Source organism: Tachypleus tridentatus, chromosome 1, assembly GCF_004210375.1.
Source record: "Tachypleus tridentatus isolate NWPU-2018 chromosome 1, ASM421037v1, whole genome shotgun sequence".
Classification (NCBI taxonomy): domain Eukaryota; kingdom Metazoa; phylum Arthropoda; class Merostomata; order Xiphosura; family Limulidae; genus Tachypleus; species Tachypleus tridentatus.
This window is the reverse complement of record NC_134825.1, coordinates 111,293,633-111,310,770: the sequence shown is the minus strand read 5'-3', so window position 1 is coordinate 111,310,770 and position 17,138 is coordinate 111,293,633. Positions and strand designations below refer to the sequence as shown.

General features: G+C 35.6%; 1 protein-coding gene across 1 annotated transcript; it reads left to right on the top strand.

Annotated features, from left to right (window-relative positions):
• The first annotated feature begins 9,501 nt into the window (after positions 1-9,501).
• Positions 9,502-15,678, top strand: LOC143258436 (uncharacterized). Its single transcript, XM_076517376.1, has 2 exons — positions 9,502-10,218; positions 12,025-15,678. Exons 1-2 carry the CDS (start codon positions 10,161-10,163, stop codon positions 13,872-13,874), a joined length of 1,908 nt encoding a protein of 635 aa, XP_076373491.1. The 5' UTR covers positions 9,502-10,160; the 3' UTR covers positions 13,875-15,678.
• Positions 15,679-17,138: the final 1,460 nt, after the last annotated feature.

Below are 17,138 nucleotides of genomic sequence, written 5' to 3'. Positions count from 1 at the left end.
GCACTTTATGTTACAAATACAAAAATGCCTTCACAACTTACTTAAACCTAACTTTCAAGACATGGTTTACGTATGATAAATAGCACAACACAACAGTTGCGTTAAGTTTCAACATACACTATACAGAAAACGCGATGAAAGACGGTAAACAAATATTAATAGAAAATTTTAATCGTATTTTATTACAAGACTTAAAAATATCCTGGAAACACTGAAACAAATTCTACGACTGTCAATATTAGTATTTAAAAATACGCATGTATTACTTTTGTTTTTATCAAGTTTTTTGGCATGGCCAAGTGGGTTAAGGCGTTCGACTCGTAATCTGAGGGTCGCGGGTTCGAATCCCTATCACACCAAACATGCTCGCCCTTTCAGCCGTGGTAACGTTAGTTATAATGTGACGCTTAATCCCACTATTCGTTGGTAAAAGAATAGCCCAAGAATTGGCGGTGGGTGGTGATGACTAGCCATCTTCCCTCTAGTCTTACACTGCTAAATTAGGGACGGCTAGCGCAGATAGCCCTCGCGTAGCTTTGAGCGAAATTAAAAAACAAACAATCAATTTATTTATTGACAAAATAGATGTTTCTATTACAGAAGCGCCTCAGTGGCTCAGCGGCATGTCTACGGACTTACAACGCTAGAAACCGGATTTCGATTCCCGTGGTGGGCATAGCACAGATAGCCCATTGTGTAGCTTTGTGCTTAATTCAAAACAACTATTACAGAAAATATATGAAAATTGGCATGCACGAACCAGAACAGTTAACATTCTGTATAAATATTGTTTTATCCTTTATATGTTTATTTTTGATTTGCCATAAAAATATGCCTCAGATGATATGGTGATAGAAATGCTGGGAAAAAACTGTTCGTACGACCCGATAAAATTTATTATACTTGTAAAGCCTGCGTTTAATTAAGCGTTATAATTATTTTGCATTATTTTCGATGTTTTCTCAATATAGGTGGAGAAATCCGCGGCACAAAAATAAAAGACGATAATATGTCTATTCTAGAATGAAAACGTTACTGTCATAAGTGAGCTTGGAAGTTTGTTATTCGATAGTAACTATATGTAATTATCCATTAAGTTATTTACGTTATCGTCGGCTATTAAACAATTTTAGAACGGTTAAATATTAACATAATAATTCTTAAACAAAAAGATGTGATAATATACTCTGATTATATTAAAAACGGTTAGAAAAACAACTGAATTTGAAATGTAAAGTGATCAAAGTTTATTGTTTGTTTTTGAATTTCTCGCAAAGCTACACGAGAGCTATCTGCGCCAGCCGTCCCTAATTTAGCAGTGTAAGACTAGAGGGAAGACAGCTAGTCATCACCACCCACCGCCAATTCTTGGGCTATTCTTTTACCAACGAATAGTAGGATTGACCGTAATATTATAACGCCCCCACGGCTGAAAGGGCGAGTATGATTGGTGCTACGGGGATTCGAACACGCGACCCTCACATTATGAGTCAAGCGCTTTAACCACCTGGCCATGCCGTGTAAAAACTTACTAATACCGATACCAATAGTGTAAAACATTCTACAGTGAAGTTACGTTTAATATTATAGAAAACTGAGATAAGGCCCGATAATATTAAAGCCAACTGATGAGAAAAAAGAAAACACATCAAAATCTTACATTTAACTAAAGATAAAGTTGCTATACCATCAAAGTGTTGCGCTCTAGACTCAAGCCTCAAAGCCCATTGGTTAACAACTTCTGAATGAAGCCCTGAAGGGTGAATACCGAACGGTCCCTTATCATGTTATTAGTGGTATTTGAAATATATAATTACAGAATTTAGTGATGGCCTAAATTGGTATTATCAACAAAACCATTTTAGAAATAAAAACCAACACGACATTTTAATCGCACGTAATTGCTATTATTCAAATTGTATATTAAATATTTGCTAATTAGATTACCTTTGTTAAATTTTCGATTTATTACACGCACAGAAGTAGCAGCTAATGTTGTTTTTTTTTTGTTAAGCGCAAAGCTACACAATGGACTATTTTGTGATGTGCCCCCTACTAGTCTCGAAACACGGTTTTCAGCGTTATAAATCCGCAGACTTGCCGCTGTGCATCTAGGAGGTAGGGAGGGATAATTTATCCTAGTTCTTTATCTGTTGTTCACAAGGGCAAGTGTAAATTTAACTGCGTTAATCTAATTGGAATCTGGTTATCAACGTTAAGTGTTTTTTTTGTGTGTGTTTTTCAAGCTGCCTTATAGCCTGTCTTGAACTGGTTTGTTTAGATTTGTCAGAGATACAAGCATATCAGCCAGCTATAAAATTCAAATATTCGCGTACAACAAATCAATGCAGAAGACAAAAAGAAATCAACCGAACCGGTACTAATAAAACTTTAATTCATTTTAAAAGATTAGAGAAATAATCAAATAAATTAATACGCTGATATTATAAAGGCTACATTTTCAACTATAACATCTAAAGGAATTGAAAGTTGACTTGTTACATTTCAATTTATGTACACATATAATTCAAGTGTATCAAAAGATCACCAAATCCCCAATAGCCGTGACACTTGAAATTCTTTTAAACAAAACTATAGTAAATTAACCTAAAAACAAGTTTTCCTTGTTTATTAGCAATATTTGTGTGCATCAGTAATACCATAAGTGAGGTGAACACACATCAGTACTCATGAGGATCTCTACCAACCTACCCTCAAATTGAAATTATCTTAGGTAGGATAAAAGTGAATTAATCAACGAGTCCTTGCATGTGGTCAAATACATTAATCGAAATGGTTTGACCTTCTACGTCCAAAACTGTAATTTGGTCTCAAATCGGTCAAGAGATGACGGAGCTCCCAGCTAAAACGTTGTACTAAAAAAACGCAAAAGCATTTATATCGCATGAACTATTTTCTTCACAAAGTGACAACTTCATTAAAGTGTTATCTATTTATTTCTGCCATTAAATACAACTACTAGTTATTTCTAACAAGATAGTTGTAACTACTTTAATATTTTATCGAGCACCGTCGAAAGTTCGAAAAATATACACCAGATGCAAAACCTACCAGTGGCACAGCGGTAAGTCCGTGGACTTAATACGCTAGAAACCGAATTTCGATACCCGTGATGGCCAGAGCGCAGATAGCCAACTGGGTAGTTCAGCGCTTAACAACAGACGAACAAACGGACAGAGAAATATTTTTTTAAAGATATTCTTACATTAAAAGGAACCTTCATTGTTTTACTTTATTACTGATAGCTCTGGGCTTCAGGGCTGGCATGGTCTGGAGTTCGGATGCCGTCACTGAACATTTTCGCCCTTTCAGCCCAGGGGGTGTTAATAATATAACGATAAACTCCACTATTCGTTGTTAAAGAGAAGGCCAAGAACTGGTCCTGAGTGGCATTGTCTAGATGCTTTCCGTCAAGTGTACCTCTTCCAGACTAGAGACAGTTGACACAGATAGCCCTGTGTGATATTAAACAAATAACCTAAGGCCTAGCTAGGATCAGATGTTATCTTAATAAACAAAGGTTTTGGGAAGAGCACAACAACTCTACTTCCCATTCAAGGTTTCCAAGTGAAAAATGTGGTCAGGAAATAGCCGATGGTCACATTTTCCTACGGCTACTAGGTCAAAAGTCTCATCTTCTGTAGATGCGAGACTAAATTGTCAATAATTGTCATTTTATCTTCACATTTCGTAAATTGTCTTGTTTAGCAGACTTTGTTCGCGTTTATGTTTTAAACACTTTATATATTTACGTGTTTAATAGATGTTTTCCTTTATAAAGCAACTCCTAATCATAATTTCTAATCATACAATCTTACCTTTTACGTAATTCTACATACTTAACAATATATCACCAGACGTTCCTACCTGTTCATCGCGTTTCACATACTCAACAATATTTCAATAGACGAGAAAACCTTGTCCTTGTTAACAGGAGCATTGTCACAAGACAGTACATATATTTTTTACAACGTATGTTGATACTTTTAGCTCTGTATAAAATTATAGGTCAGTTGAGAAATATTAGTGCTCGATTAATTTTGAACACGTCTTTCTCTTAACAAAGTGGTTCCCAACCTTTTTTTATGCCCCGCACCCCTAAAAAATTTTAATATGTTCTCGCACCCCTCACAGTAATTATTTATTTAAGAAAAAAGATGAAGGTGGCCAAAATACTTTTGTTATAATTAGTTTATAATGATATATAAACAAAAACGAAATTTTGGGAAAGACAAAAATATTACCCTAAATATAAACAAAAAAACAAACTGAAATGCTATCTCGCACCCCTGGTTGGGAACCACTGTCTTAAATAAATTAATTTACTGTTCTTCCAGCGAAAAATCTATACACTTCTGGTTTGTTTTGTCTCAGTGGAATTTGAGTCCAAGTTTCTGGTACTTGATACAAGTGTTTTTGTATTTTTCGTACCTAGGCAGAGCCCGAGGCGACACGAGTGATACATGACCAAGTCAGAGACTTCAAGGTCCCGGCACACCTGTCCCAAATTTGGAGCTGTTGACCACAGGATGGGCCACCACTCGGTAGCACCTGTCGTCTAATGGTTGCTTTTGACTGAACAGTAGGACTGGTTATCACTTTTGTAAGGTCCTCGTAACTGAAACTATAAAGAAGTTCGTTTTAGTTTGGTTTCTACTGAAATTTCGCGCAAAGCTACACGCGGGCTATCCGTAGATTTACTGCTGTACCAGCGGGGGACAAATCAGGTAGTTTTACTGTAAAAAAAAACTGAAATAGCCCAGAATTAATTAGCGTAATGAACTCAGTTCTGATGGCGTTTTTACTTAACATTCTTTGGCGAAGCTCGTATGGAGCTTCCAACAAAACCGTGGATCTTCGAGCCAAATTTAGTGCATGATGAGGTTAGAAAAAACGTGTTTAAGAAGACGAGTGGCTGTAGGGTTAGACGAAATACTAGATTTTGTTTTCTAGTCACGCTGTTAAACAGTGAAAATGATATATCGTTCGGTAAGTGTCGGCCTTACGAAATGTTTTAATTTAATTGTACACCGTTTGAGGAAAACGATCGTATCTCTGTCTCTGGTGGAAGTTCTCCAGCGGCGAATTAATCCATAAAAATGTCAAACAGTTCTATCTTGAAACTTCAGGTTTTACATGTTACCTTTCACATCATATTTTCCCTGTTTCCTGTATTAGCTACATGCACAACCTCGAGATAATTAACACGGTTACAATAAAGTTGCAGTGATCAAAAATTGATTTATATTCATGACAATATGACCACCTACGTCTAAACATTAATTCATTACTTTAAACAAACTAGCAAATATCATATTCAGTAACCTGATAAACATACAAGACTCTGCAATACCGAACAATCAGCAGTAACCCATAAATATCTACATATGCTAGAAAGACCACATTCCCAAAGAGCTGACACCATTGGGTTTCTTTCCTGATGCAAAAAAGATGGGCTGCGAACCACACACGAGAAAATAAAAGATCAAATAACCACCCTACGCCCACTTAACTGATAACACACCCAACTACTTAAACCTAATATAGAAATCAAAACCTGGATATCCTTCTTAAAAACATTCCTATAGACAGTTTATTCGATGTCACCAATAAAAACTTTATATAAAAATCCAGTAACTTTCATCACAGACATAACCTAAATGACGTCACTAATTATTAACTAGTGATAATAGAAATAGAATAATTAATAATTAGACTACAGTAATCATACAGGCCAATAAGCACGACAAGTAATTTACATCACTAGAAATAACTGTGTCAAACACGGTTTCTTGTTTAATTCAAACGACTTGGGCGCTAAATCTAGTAACAGGCCAGACAAGACAGTTTTGCGAGTCAGTAATGTGAGAGTTTCGTGAGGTTCAACTTATCTTCAATCGTTGAATCCATATCCATTTCCATTTTACAAGTCTTTTCCTTTTTTCCAGAAAGGGAGAAGCAACAACAACAAAAAGCCATCCTGTTTTTCTCCCAACAAATGGCAGGATTACGCCATGAATATTTCCACAAAACAAGAGAGTGAAAATGAAAATGCATAAGCAAGAACGCCTTAGTCGGTGGCATACACATACATGGGGCAGCCGGGCGATTTTTCCTTGGGGTCGATTTGACCCAGTTCATTTAGAAGAAGATCCAATTGCGAGGTATACAAAAATAATTACAACTTTCAGTGCCCAAGGGTCTGTCTCATGACACTCGGCCCGGCGGGTTAAGGCGTGCACTTCGTAATCTGAGAGTCGCGGGTTCGCGCCCGAGTCGCGCCAAACATGCTCGCCCTCCCAGCCGTGGGGGCGTTATAATGTGACGGTCAATCCCACTATTCGTTGGTAAAAGAGTAGCCCAAGAGTTGGCGGTGGGTGGTGATGACTAGCTGCCTTCCCTCTAGTCTTACACTGCTAAATTAGGGACGGCTAGCACAGATAGTCCTCGAGTAGCTTTGTGCGAAATTCCAAACAAACAAACAAACAAACTTTCTTTATTTACACGATGACACGCCATAGATATCAAAATGGCTGAACTGTAATTCTGAATAGAAGTGCAACTCTTAACTTACACATTTTACCAACATCCACTTTTTCAAAGTATAATTAAATTTAAACGATGTGTTTTGAATACACGATAATATAATAACGAGCTGTTTGCAAAATTGAAGACGACATTTTGGCTTATGCAAAAGGTTAGGTCACAAAACTGTTTAGGCTTATCCCAGTAAAAATTTAAGTTGCGGAATTGACGGCGGTGTTTAGGCTTACAGCAAAAACGTTATGTTATGATGAGCAACGGTGTTTAGGCTTACACTAGAAAAACATGAATGATGACACTTGCGTGACAGCTAAAATCAAATACGTAATTAATAAACAACGTCTTTCTGTGTATAAAGGAAAATAAAAAGAGATGTAAACTGCCTACTTTTAAAAACTTACCTTTCGATATCCACAGGATTGACTTTTGAGGCTAAAGTTAGAGTATGATTTCTAGAAATATCGAAGAATCGTTAGAAATGATACACTAAAAAATGAAATAATATGTAGTACTGAACACAGATGAAGGTTCAGCTAAATCATTGTGTTAATACATGACTTGGTCTCCTCTAACAGTTAGCCACCAAGTTAAAGAAATAACACAGAACGTTATATTATATAGTTTGAAAGTTTTAATAAATCTATAAATATTGTACTGTTGTCTTTTAAGACTAAGTCATTCTTGATTGTAGTGTATTAATGTTTTAACGTATTTTTTGTTGTTTTTTAATGACGTTGACAACTTCAGTAAATATATTTCAACTGCGTACAAAAGAAATGTTGTATTTTGTTTATTTGATTATTCCAAAAAACATTATGTTACCAAATAATGTTGTGTCCACCCATACTAAGTTATGATGCCAAACTGACGACCGTGTTTAGTGTGGTGTAGTGTAGTTTATGTTAGAAAACTGACGAGTAACATATTTAGAAAAAAACAACCATTAAAACTGAAATTGAACCACCACAAATGTTAGTAATCCACATAAAATCATTTCAATTTGAGATTAGACTTACACAAATCTGTACAAATTATTTCGATTGAATCTGATATAACACTGCTAAAATATTGGTTGGAAAGTATTTCTGGCTACGGCATATATCAGTTATCAATACGATTCAAATCGATTTCAAGCTACTATAAATTTCAGTGGGTTATAAAAACACCGAGATGTTTTATGATTTCACGAGTTATGTTTTTAAAGTATGTCTAGTGTTAAAAGTAACTTTACGATTTTGCTGATGTTTATTCTGGTAAGGATAAATGTTTGTTTAAATTTCGCGCAAAGCTACACGAGGGCTATCTGCGCTAGCCGTCCTTAATTTTGCATTGTAAGACTAGTTGGAAGGCAGCTAGTCATCACCACCTACCGCCAACTCTTGGGCTACTCTTTTACCAACGAATAGTGGGATTGGCCGTAACATTATAACGCCCCCACGGCTGAAATGAGGAGCATGTTTGGTGCGACTGACATTCGAACCTGCAAACCTCAGATTACGAGTCGAACGCCTTGACCCACCTGGCCATAACGATAATTATATCGGGCTTCTAAATGAAGCGACGACAAGATATAGTGTGGCAAAGCTGTTTGTAATGTGTTTTAAATGTGTTATCACTTAACACTTATAATAGTGTATGCGCGTTTTCTTATAGCAAAGCCACATGGGGCTACCTGATGAGTCCAGCAAGGGGACTCGAACCGCTGATTTTAGCGTTACAAATCCGTAGACTTACCGTTATACACACTTACAATAGAGAACACTCACTGATAACCTCCCTTTCTGTGTAAAGTTAATTATTTAGGTTCGTTAGAGTGAACAAGAAACGAAAGAGAAAAAAATGGAATCAGTGGCCTGTTTGTATTGTTTGTTTGTTTTTGGAATTTCGCACAAAGCTACTCGAGGGCTAGCCGTCCCTAATTTAGCAGTGTAAGACTAGAGGGAAGGCAGCTAGTCATCACCACCCACCGCCAACTCTTGGGCTACTCTTTTACCAACGAATAGTGGGATTGACCGTCACATTATAACGCCCCCACGGCTGGGAGGGCGAGCATGTTTGGCGCGACGCGGGCGCGAACCCGCGACCCTCGGATTACGAGTCGCACGCCTTACGCGCTAGGCCATGCCAGGCCATGGCCTGTTTGTATAAAGTATGTGTTTGAAAAATTTGTGTAAACAAAGTGTTAATAAAACAAAAACCATTAGCAATTTAAGAATAGTGCATTGAAGGAACATTTTGAAAACAACTTTACTACAGAATCGAGAGTTGTTATAAATTGTGAAATAAGGAACGAACTGTGTTTTCAGTACAAAGAAATTAAAATACATATGCAAAGTAATTAGCGTTTTTACAACTGCGCTCAGAAGTAGGGGGGAAGTTGAAGCTTCTAAGAAATTACTTTTAAACCAAAAGGAATAATATTTGCGATAAAAATAACGAAGACGTTTAAGCTAAAATTTACTTAGAAGTTTATCATTAACCGACACTTAAAAAAGAAACCAAATCCGTAACTGGGTAGACGGGCGATTAATTTCACTATTTGATTAGAATAGCTCACAATTTAGCTGTAGGTAGCGTTGATAAACTGCCTTCACACTGGTCAATCACTTGTAAGTCGAGGACGGTTTAGCCTTAATAGCTCTTTAGTAGTTTTGCGCGAAATGAAAAACAAACTAAAAACCCTATTGTGGAATAAACCTAACAAGTAAACAAAACCGAAACAGGGTTGAAGTGACAGCGACTGTGGTTATATTTTGGGGCATAAGTTTGAGTAAAAACTTCCGTTTTACTTTTAATTATAATTTCTTTCTTTCGAGAAATGTAGGGTATTAATTAATGATAGCGTGAATTTAAGACAAAGCACTCTTACTTGATATTTTGTTGTCCTTGGATTACAAAGTGGCGGAAGACGTAAGAATTATTTCACCGATTTAAACTGTCAGTAATATTTTTTGTAACACTACATCTTAACCTATCTTCCCCATTATTTCGGATCTATTATGTCCACACTCTGTTCGCCAAACTTCTGAATAGACAGACGCCATCTGGCTAATTTTTACCACGAATTCGCCACTAGGGTTTCGCACCCAGAACCAGATATATAAATGCTAAAATAACCTGGTAGTTATGAAACTCAAAACGCCTCCCGTTAATCTCAAGCTAAACCTTTCATCTCATCGCCAACCACTTTGTGATGAATTATTAGCTTTAATGTAAAACGATAAAGCGCTAAAACCTCGCCCCTCGAGGTGTAGTGTGATTCGTATAAATAAGGGCCTAAACTTGTTAATTTATTACGTTCGACATGTATACGTGCAACACATTAAAAGTACTCGTTTGTTTAAGGGATTTTGTCCTTGTCCAATAGCCATTCGTTGGTGTATAACATTCATTCCAAGTCGCCCGTAAAAAGAACTGGCTCATATCACAGGACTAGGCGTTCTTCACGTAGCGTATAATTATGTAGAAATCTCACAACGGTCATCCACTAGTGCAAACGCAAACCTCGCGCAACTGTTTCAATAATCGTTGGAATTTTATCTGATGGAAGATGTCACTTTCTATGGCACATTGAAAAACAAACAAACAAACTGAAAATGTTTGGTACGATAAACGTAGTTACTGGTGTAATTTTCTATTTTCTGCTTAAACGAGGTAGGTATTATTTGTATACGTGAGATTTCTCTTAAAATTCCTAATGTTTAACGGAGATAATAGATAGCTTAATGCATCTAAATTTGAATTTTCTGTTTAATATAGGGAATAGTAGTTTTATAATTGTTCTTTATAGGAAAAAACACTATTTGTGTGGATATATATATATATATATATAATTTCATGCTTTTCAATTTCTGGTTAATAATAAAAGGCGGCGCTATTTGTTTATATATATAATTAATTTTGTAATTTTAACTTTCTGTTTAATCAAGGGAAATATTCTCTTTCTTTAAATATATAATTAGTTTTATGGTTTTAAATTTCTGTTTATTCAAGAGAAGAAACATCTGTTTATATATATATAATTCGTTGTATAATTTTAAATTATACAATTATCAAGGGAAGAACAATCTGTTTATTAAATTTAATTAATTATATACTTTTCCATTTATTTTTAATCATGAGAAGCGCTATCTTTTAACGTGGAAAAACTGTTACAATAAAAACTAAGCGCTCTGTAGCTGTACTTCGCTAAACGTTTTCTCGTGTGAATTCCGTTTGATAAATTACAAATGTTATACCTGCTTCACTAAACATCCTGCGCATTCGTTTATATTAGAGAGACATGACACTGCACATGGTTTTCGGTGTATACGACATATCTCTCTCAATACGTGTGGTATAAAAATACTTCACTAAACAGGTTACCTTGTATTTTTAGACGTTCTTAACATGTGATCGTTTTAGTTTAGTTATTCGTAAGAAAACATTAATTAATATTCTTAATTAATAGCAATTAAATAGGGGTTTATAGTACGCATTCATGTCTTAACTTCAACACGATATGAAGTAGTAAGACATTTTTACCTTAACTCCAAAATCATGTATCAATTGGGTGTACTACATGTGCACAATTTAGGACGTCTTGGTGGTTGGGGCGCTTGACTCTCAATCTAAGGATCGCTGATTCGAATCCCCTTCAACAAGTTTTCTCGTCCTTTAAGCTTTGCGAGCGTTAAAAGTGACGGTCAATCCCACTATTCGTTGGTGAAAGAGTTGGTGGAGGATACTGTTGATTAGCTGTCTTTCTTTTAGCCTATCACTGGTGAATTAGGGACGACTAGCCTTTAGAGCCATCGGGTAGCTCTATGCGAAATTTAAATCAAACCATAATTCAGGGTACTGCGTGCACATAGAGTTTAACTTAATATATACATATATTTAGTCGAACAAATCATTTCCAATGTTTAACGAAATGCGACTTTCGATTAATCTGTTTATTGTCATGTAAAAATTAAGGTAAATTTCAAACAAATAAAGCCAATAGAATTGTCAAACAATTCTTTCAACTCGAATTTACATCGTCTGAACCATCACGGTGGATGTTACTAAAACATAATTTAATTTCAGCCCTTCTGTTTAATGTTGGTACATATGCAGAAGTATAAATAGGCAGAGAAAGAGGGAACAAAAGAGGTCACGTTTGTCGTTTTTCATGAAAGGGAATAATAGAAACAAAGTCTGAACTGCTTTTGTCTTCTCTGTAGCTTACACAAGAATTCAAGTTCTTTTTGATTTCATATATCTGCCATATCCATCGTGGTTGATGTATTCTTATAATTTCTTTTGTATGTTCACCTGTCTTAGGATTATGTCTTAACCTGATTCTTATATCTGACTTAATTATTGTGATAATTTTCGTATACTATTTGGCACGTTAAAATTATTTTAAGCCTAACAGTTGCTGGTTACTGTTCATGTAGACTGGTTCATTAGTCTATATTATTTAATGGTGTTTTATAGGTGCAGGAAAAATAATTCGTCCTTTCTATTTTTCTGACAACAACTCCCTTCTTATCGATGATGAAGTTATTCAAAACTATAATTATTCTGAAGCTTTCTTAGGGGTAACACTAGAGGGCGATCTCGTGTATCAACAAATGTGCAATGGCTCTGAACCAACTACACCTTACGTCAATTCGGTTAGTGTAACAAGCCATCTGATTGGACTGGCGATTCTAAAACTTGTGGAGACACAGCAGATAAATATGAACGACAGAGTTTTTGGTCCCAGAGGGATTATTAATTCTTTTTTACATTGGAAACGCTTCAGGTGTCAAGTTAATGATTCACGACTGTACGAAATTAGAATTCGTCATCTCCTAGACCAAACATCGGGACTCGAATGCTTAAGAAACAGTAGAAGTCGGATAAACATAGTAACTCGGCAATTATCGGAGAATTTCCAAACAAGTGAAACCTTAATTCAAACGTTCTTCACGAACTTCTTACACTCTCTGTTACGAGAACCTCTGCCGCACCCACCCGGCTTTCAGCAATGCCCTGGTTTCGAGGGTTTCTTGATTCTGGCCTACATTCTACAGTCACTAACTTTAATGCCTTGGAAAGATTACGTAAATCAATACGTTCTTCAACCAATAGGAATGTGGACCAGTTTAAAAAAAGAAAGTCCCTGTCGTCCAGATGAATATGTTTATTCCATTCAGCCCACACGTCATCCTAATATTAAGTCCTTCAATGATGGATATCATGATGTCAGCAGGAAACAATACATCGACAGTATACTTTCATGGAAGTTTTCTGCCACTGATTTGCTACGATTGTTTTCCACCTATTGTTCACCTCATTCTACCCTGTCCATATCCAATGCAACAATTTCAGCAATGCTCAGTACACCACCTAGCGGTTGTCCACAGCTCGTTACGAAGTGGCTTGCTTTAGGGTTCCATGTCAACAGCCACGAGAAGCTGTGGACAGAATCAAATCGGAGGGCAAGTTCAAATGACTTCGTAATCGCTTGCGACAACGTTTTACGCAATAATCGCTATAAAGTACAAAGTAAAGACAAAACTGGTAAAAAAAGGTGTTGCTGTTGGGTCGTAGTTTTTGGAGAAAAGAAAAACCACGGGTTAACTTACGAGTTTAAGCATGTGTTTGAAAGCATCCGAATGCCAGCTGAACCTTTCATTGTGTATCCCGATGTAGCAGACTTACTAATAAAAACAAAAGATAAGTCTCAAAAAGTAATTATTAAATTTCGGGTCCACGCGAGTGATGTTGTAACCTATCTCCGTAACGTCGACCAATCACAACTAACTGTTACTTTTGTGAGTTATTTTGTGTACAAAAAGTGTAATTTTACTTCCTTCGTCTTGTACCAAGACAACACGTTATCCCAAAAAGGTCCAGAACCGTTTTCCATAAATCTCGAGACGTTCGTGAGGTCCTTTCAAAATGGAAGCTGTCTAACCATTACAGATATAATCCAGAAGAACGAACTCACCACTGGAACCTCTTCTTGCAGTGCTGCACGTAGTTCCTGTGATCCAGAAGTTGTGAACATCTCTCAGAGGGAATTAGGACACACAATCGCGAGTTATACAAACAAAGGTTATTTTCTGAAGAAGTTATACTGTTGGTCACAGAATTCCGATTGGGGCAAAATGAAATTAGTGGCTGTGTTTACTCGCGCAGAAACACCAAAGTGGATCTTACAAGACAATTTGTCAACGAATGATGTACGGCGTTTGTCTGAACAATTTGCGATTAATGGTTTTATAGTGAGAGAGTTGTGTGCACATGTAGTGTCTGATAAGCTTGTATTTCTCACCAGGTGGATAAAAGAAAAGTAACTATATATTTTACAGTTAATTTTAAGATAATAATAGATACACGGCTTCAACCTCTAGAGTTTGTGTAGCTAATACTTCATAGTTTTTTAATATATCAGTTTTTCTTCTTTTACTCAACTTACACAAACTTTTTCAGCAGAGATCGCTGTCTTTCGCGCGTCTTTCCTTCCTCCAATCATTTCATGTTCGTCGTCAGTTCTTCTGCAACTCATTACTGACCTTCCCCGTTTTGTCTTACCGACTACTGACATCTCTAATCCATCTTACACACACGCAGTAAGGAAAATATTTTAAACGAAATAGAACAATCGCGTTGTGCGTTTATTATTTTTGGAGATTATGCCTCATACGAAACATCGGTTGGTGTTAAAAGCATTTAAAATACCAGTTTTTACATGTATACGTTCTTATGGTTGCTATATGTTTTTAGTAACAACGTTTTGTTACTATTCCTTTTTTAAACATAAAATTTCTTGGTTTTACGCCTTGTTTGTTACATAACAGTTCTTATTTGCTCTTTTTCTATAGAACAATTTTAAATTTTGCATTTTTTTACTGCAAAAATATTCTTGATTTTATATATTTATTTTCTATAGAACAATCACAAGTTTTATATTTTTTACCACAGAACACTATTTCTACAACTTCCTCTGAAACTGATATATCGCGACCTCTAGTGTATCTCCAGTCTACTGTTCTTATTATAATAACAAAAGTTTAGTTTCCATATATTTATTTCAAAAAAAATCTTTCTAATAACAACTCCAGTTAGCATACAATAAACAAATAAATAAATAATACAAGTAATTATTGTTTAACTTCGAGTTATCGCTGATTTCTGGATCGTAAGCAAACAGACTTAAGTTAGCAAATAATAAAATAAGGCATAAGTTCTTTATAACTTTTGGTGCATACAATTATTTACACGTCTCGTCTTTAAATAACATTATTTTTATTATATTCTTGTACTTTACACGTTTTATCACTGCCACTAAGTTTGTAAACTTTTGTAAATTTGCGGGGAATATTTTGGTTTCAACAAATACGCCAGGCTTTGTGTAATTCTGAGAATGATTTACGCCATCTTTATAAAAAATAAAACTTTTGTATACTTGTGATTGTTGCAGATTTCCTTCAGTATATCTGCATATATAACATTGTTGTTTTTTTAACTTTATTAGTACACAGTTTCTAATTATTCTCTTGTATGATTTTTGGCCTATTTCTATACATAAACGTTGTAGTCAATATTATATGTTTATTATCAGTTTAATAACACTACGTAACAAAGATTTTACTTTTTCTTGTTTCTGGACTGAAAGTGTTATTTCCCAATTGCTTAGGCCTAAAGTAAATGGAAAAGACCTATTTTTCTCTTCAAACTTTACTTTTGTGACCTGGGAGCGTATAACGAAAACATGATGGGAGACCATATTTGGGGGCTGATACGTGAAAGTGATTTACATTACAGTCGCAAATCAGAAAAAACTACTCACTTCTAAACATTTCTGAATAACTTTAGTATAAATACATGTAAATCTTGATTCATATGTTGTTTTATTCAAACCTCATGTAAATGAAAATGTACAATGTAAATTGAAAATAAGTTAATTTCTAGATTTCGTTATCCAGGTCACAAAAGCAAAGTTTGAAGGGAATAATGGCCATTTTCTGTACTTTTACAACATAAGCAATTAAGAAATAACACATACTATCCAGGAACAAAATTTGTGTTACATTGTGTAATTTCACTCGAGTGTAATAAAATGTTTTGCCACAGAATAAACAAAAATGTTTACATTAAGATGGTTTCTCATAAACATGTTACTATGAATAAATAAAAATGTTTACATTAAGATAGTTTCTCATAAACATGTTACTATGAATAAATCAAAATGTTTCCATTAAGATGGCTTCTCATAAACATGTTACTATGAAAATTATATTATCATCCTTGTCTTCGTAAGTTAAACAACAGCAGGTTGGTGAAGATTTTTTAAACACACAGCTGTAAGGTTTTTTATTGTAAAAGGCGTTTTAAAGGCGGACCACAGCCTAGTAGTTATTGTGCCGGACTGTAGGTTCAAAGGTTTAAGTCAAAAATACTCCGTTACACATTTCACACTTTGAGCTACGAACACATGATAAAACTAACAGTGAGTCGTGTTATTTGATTTATAATAGCTGTGTAGACGGTAGGTGCTGCCAACTGTTTCATCAGAAAGGAGAGATGCAAAGTTCTAAATTTGGGACAACTATGCCTGAATTCGGGGTCTTTGACCTGGCCGTTTAGTTCAGACTTTGTTTAAAATGACGTTCAGGTTGAATTACCAAAAACATTCGTTGGTTGATTGTTTGGTTGTCTCAGAAGTTTATCCCAAAGTCCTTAATTTTGGACTGGTAAGTTCTCAGGCGGCAGACAATTACATTTTTTTTTGGAGGGGGTGAATTTCGTACGTTTTTTTATAACAGTGACTTACCTTCAAATTATGCACATGCTATCAGGGGCTGCAGGAGTCTCAGCTCGGGAGCCCATTGTTAATTAAATTCAGTGGAGAGTTTCAGGTTATGGGAGCACTTGGACCAATAATTTTGATGGACCCTACATCTGAAGTAATATTACACAAAATAAAATTATCAATAACCCCCCATTAAGATCATAGGCTGTGGGGCTGAGACCCCTCTAACCCCTATATAAATACGCCACTGTGTAAAATTACATGGGAATGTAGGGCACACAAAAATTATAAGCTTTTGGGCCCGCATAACCTGAACTCCGCCAATGCAAGTCACTGTTTGACATTCATACGGGCATTTCTCTAAGGGGTTAGAACTTGGGGGCACGTGATCCAGATTTTAATGCCTTTAAGATAGATTCAATGAACCACCAAGTCTTGAGTTCCTGTTATCTGACTAAATAGCATGACTTAAATTTAACTGTTACACTACTAACGCATCCATGACTCCAAAGTGTAGAATGACGGTTTTGCAGCATCGACCGGCATAATAAGCCACACCTGATCCTGGAATCATGTTGTCATTAAGACAAGCTCGACTTTGGTATAAAGTACCAAAATATCACATATAATTCACGAGAAGACGATCAAATTAAGCTGTTTCTTTCAGTTTCGTTTTTCCAACAAAATGGATATAAATTAGCGATATTACTGATTCAATTAAATACACGTGTAACTTCGTAATTCTATTTGCTTCATTTAACAGGATCTTTATATTAAAATACCCCGTCGCACCAAACATGCTCGA

Excerpts from the sequence above, each read along its gene's own strand:
- LOC143258436 (XM_076517376.1), top strand. The coding sequence starts at position 10,161 with ATGTTTGGTACGATAAACGTAGTTACTGGTGTAATTTTCTATTTTCTG. Across the intron at positions 10,219-12,024 it reads CTATTTTCTGCTTAAACGAG|GTGCAGGAAAAATAATTCGT; the intron begins GTAGGTATTATT and ends GGTGTTTTATAG.